The sequence below is a fragment of the Globicephala melas genome, chromosome 3, assembly GCF_963455315.2.
Source record: "Globicephala melas chromosome 3, mGloMel1.2, whole genome shotgun sequence".
Classification (NCBI taxonomy): domain Eukaryota; kingdom Metazoa; phylum Chordata; class Mammalia; order Artiodactyla; family Delphinidae; genus Globicephala; species Globicephala melas.
This window is the reverse complement of record NC_083316.1, coordinates 145027082-145030818: the sequence shown is the minus strand read 5'-3', so window position 1 is coordinate 145030818 and position 3737 is coordinate 145027082. Positions and strand designations below refer to the sequence as shown.

At 55.4% G+C, this 3737-nt stretch overlaps 1 protein-coding gene across 2 annotated transcripts; it reads right to left on the bottom strand.

Annotated features, from left to right (window-relative positions):
- Nucleotides 1-711: 711 nt before the first annotated feature.
- Nucleotides 712-3737, bottom strand: FOXI1 (forkhead box I1). 2 transcript variants are annotated; one of them, XM_030829967.3, is made up of 2 exons: nt 3161-3737; nt 712-1717 (listed from the first exon to the last, which is right to left on the bottom strand). In XM_030829967.3, exons 1-2 carry the CDS (start codon nt 3735-3737, stop codon nt 1158-1160), a joined length of 1137 nt encoding a protein of 378 aa, XP_030685827.1. In that variant the 3' UTR covers nt 712-1157. The 2 variants fall into 2 exon arrangements, with proteins under 2 accessions (XP_030685827.1, XP_060151478.1); XM_060295495.2 differs by having other exon boundaries at nt 712-1435.

Sequence of the window (3737 nt, the reverse complement as noted above, 5' to 3'; positions counted from 1 at the left end):
TGCACTTGGCCCCATATTGAGTCAACCAGCAGCCAAGTGACAGGAAAACTCACAAGGAAGGGACACACGTAGATTTTTTTTTTTTAATTAAAAAGAACATAAGAAAACAAAAAAATACTTCCCAGGGTGTGCTGTGATGCAACGTCACAGGCATGTAAAGTACATACAAAACAAGAAAAAGATTCCAGAAGCAGCACGCAGGGACCCCTCTGCGGCGGTCTGCAGCCCCTCCCGGGCTGTAAAAAAGGAAGCACTTATTCAGCCTTGTTTCTCTTGGCAGACTCAGCCACCTCCAGCTCACTGGTCCATGACGTGCACACAGGAAGCTGGGCTTTACAAGATTTTGTCAGTGGGCAGTGAGGGGGTGGGGGGGTTGGGGTGCACACTGCCCCTCTCCCTGCTCTGCTCATGGTCTGCGGGGCTGGGGAAGCAACACCCCTCTGTGGGGAGAGGCTGGACGCATCGTCCTGCAGGGGCACAGATCTGGGCTTCTCCCTTGAGTAGTAGCAAAAGGAGTGTCGGCCGGTAAGTGGGGGGCCATAGAATGAGGACTTGGACCAAGATGAGATGTGCCTAGGGCTGGTGCTAAATTTCATGGACGGCCAGAAGGCAGTGGGGAGATTTGCATATGCTTGCCCTCATCAGCTCTCCACACTGACCTTCCCTGGCTGCTCAACCAATTCCTCCATCCCAGCCTTCATTGGCCCAAACTTTGGGAGTCATAGAGACCTGGACTTGACTCCTGGTTCTGCCGCTTCCTAGTTTGTATGACCCTGGGAAAGTTACTTAACTTCCTCAAGCCTCAGTTTTCTCATCTGTAAAATGGGGAGGTTTATATGACCCTCACAAGGTGGCTGTAAATAGAAAGTACGATCACGCCTTCAAAGAGCTTAGTACAGCACCCAGCACATAGTAAGTGCTCAATAAATGGCCAAGTTGATTACTGTCATGCAGGCACCAGTATTTCTACTGCAAAGCTGGTTGTGGGTCTGTGGATGGATATGTGATAAACACAAGGTTTACACAATGTTCTAGAAAAACGATGAATTCCTCTGAGCCTCCTGTGTATGTCTGGGCAGTTTGGAGGTCTTGGACCACTTGGATGCTGAAATGGAGGACCCCGAGCGTGTCCATCTGGTTCGGGAGCTGTTGTGTTTCTAGACCTCGGTGCCCTCCCTGGGGTAGAGGATGCTGTTTGTGTTGACGCTGTTGTAGAAGTGAGGGCTGAACTGGTTGAAGACGGAGCCTCCGTAGCCCAGAGCATTGCTGGGTGTGGGGCTGGCCCACTCACCCCCGCCCGCGTGGCCACTGAAGTTGGTGAGTGGGGTGTAGGAGTTGAAGTTCAGCAAGTTCTGCCCCACCTTGTCAGCGGGCTCCGGGCTCAGTCCCGGCGTGGTCACAGGGCGGCCCACGGGGCTTGACCCACTCACATAGGCTGACATGGTGGAGAGGAAGCTGTTGAGGCACGGGGTTCCCGGCGGGGGCGGCGAGGGCTGCTTCTCTGGGGAGCTGGTGGGACCCGGCGAAGCACCATCCAAGATGTCCTGGGCCTCCGTGGTCTTGGGGCTGCCTGCCAGGAGACTGGGCTCCGTTTTCTCCGAGGCCAAGGAGCCCGTACTGGAGGAAACGTCCGATTTTCTCTTCCTCTTCCTGCGGAAGTTTCCATTGTCGAACATCTTCTCACAGTTGGGGTCCAGGGTCCAGTAATTCCCTTTGCCTGGCACAAAAGCAGGAGAAGGTAAGTAGAGAGACGGAGCCAATGCTTTGCTTCTGCTCCTTCTTACTGTCACAAACTACAATCGAAGGTAACAAATGCAGAAAGGCAGAGAACAAAACAGGAATTCCACAAACCCCCTCCAAGGCCACAGCACACGGATCTTTATTTAAGCACCCACCTCACACCAAGGCACCCTGGGAGCACAACACAAGAGAGGCCTAAGCCACGAAGGAGTTTACAGTGCGGTCTCTTTAAGAAGTTCAAGTACTGGGGGAAGGTGAGGGTGGGGCTTCTTCCATTACTGATGTAAAAGAAAACTCAGGGAGAAATTCAGGGCTCCCTGAAAGTCTCGGGGGTGAACTCCAAGGATGGACTTGAGTCCCTGCTTCGGACTGAGGGACTTTGGGTGAGCCTCAGTTTCCTAGCATGAGAAGTGGGCCCATTGGGCCTGTCCCTTCTTCCTCACGCTGGCTGTGAGAGAGGGCTAATGCTAGATGTATAAAAGGGGCTTTGTAGCCAGGAAGGACAGTCTGAACCCTGCCTGCCTGAGTCTCTCGGCCTGAGGGTGAGGCCAGTCTTTGGATGGGATGCTCACCCTCTTCTGGGGGACAAACAGCCCTGCCCACACAAGCCTCAAAGAGGGTGGAGGTGGGGTTCCTCTGAGAGGTACCCTGGGCTCCTATGTTGGGACAAGAGTGGACTTTAATTCTGGGAAATGGACACATGACTATTTAATATATTACTCTGTGTACGTCTCTATATTTTAGAAATTGCTCATTAAAAAATTCACACCGTGGTGTGAGTCACCTCCATTCAGATTCATTCTCCGTCACTGTCACATCCTTCTGTGTCACCCGAGGCAGGCTGCTTCACCTCTAGGTGTTATTTTCCTCATATGTAAAATGGGTTTCATAAGAGCCACCCCACAGGGCTGGAGTCAAAGAAACCATGTAACTAGGGCAGGCAGCATCATGTGGCCCTTACTGGTTGTTTCACAGACACCGGTCCCTTCCCATCAGGCCTAGGATACACTTGCCTTTATCTAGTCCAAGCACTCATTTCCCATCCCCTGCCGGCAAAGGACTTCCTACATGCTGGATTCTGGGGATTCAGGTTAATTGTCACAATCACTGCAGCCCATCGAGCACTCGTTAGCACCAAACACCTCACATACATCATCTCGTGACCCCGCCACCCACAAGCCTGTATAGGATCCACTCTTACATTCCTATTTTTCAGATGGGGAAACTGAGGCTCACAGGTCCCTGACTGGTCAGCGGCACGGCCAGGATCCAAACCCACATCTGCCTCCAGGGTCCATGTGTACAGATGACTCCCTTTGGCCCCCAGTCTCGGGGGGCACGGCCGTATTCAGGACTTTCTAGAATGGGGTGTCGGGAGGACTGAGCCTTCCCTGGGGGCACGAGCCTGCAGGCCCCTTACCTGGGTCGTCCTCGTCACGGGGCACCTTCTTGAAGCAGTCGTTGAGAGACAGGTTGTGGCGGATGGAGTTCTGCCAGCCGGCCTTGCTCTTGTTGTAGAAGGGGAAGTTGTCGGCCACATACTGGTAGATCTGGCTGAGGGTGAGGCGCCTGTCGGGTGCCCCGTGGATGGCCATGGCGATGAGCGCCGAGTAGGAGTAGGGGGGCCGCACCAGCTTCATCAGCTCCTCCTGCGAGGGGATAGGCAGCCAGCCCAGGTCGCCGCCCCCCAGCCCGGACACGCCGGGCAGCAGCTGCCTCTGCACCCCGTAGGTCTGGGGCAGGAAGGGGCTGGCGCTGGCGCCCGGCAGGTAAGGTGGAGGGGTCATGGCCGGCCCGTTGAGCCAGAGGTAGGGGTTGGGGGTGGCCCCGTACTCGCCGCCGCCCTCGAAGGAGGGGGGCCGCTGAGGGCTGGGCACGCCCTGGGGGTGGAAGAAGTTCTCGTAGTAGAGGTTCATCTCGGGGGGCTCCTGGCCGATGCTGGGGAACTGGGGGCTGCAGCGGGGCGGGGAGGGCGCTGGGAGGTCGAAGGAGCTCAT

Coding starts and splice junctions, on each gene's coding strand:
- FOXI1 (XM_030829967.3), bottom strand. CDS start 3,737: ATGAGCTCCTTCGACCTCCCAGCGCCCTCCCCGCCCCGCTGCAGCCCC. Junction 1,718..3,160: donor CCGTGACGAGGACGACCCAG/GTAAGGGGCCTG, acceptor CTTTTGTGCCAG/GCAAAGGGAATTACTGGACC.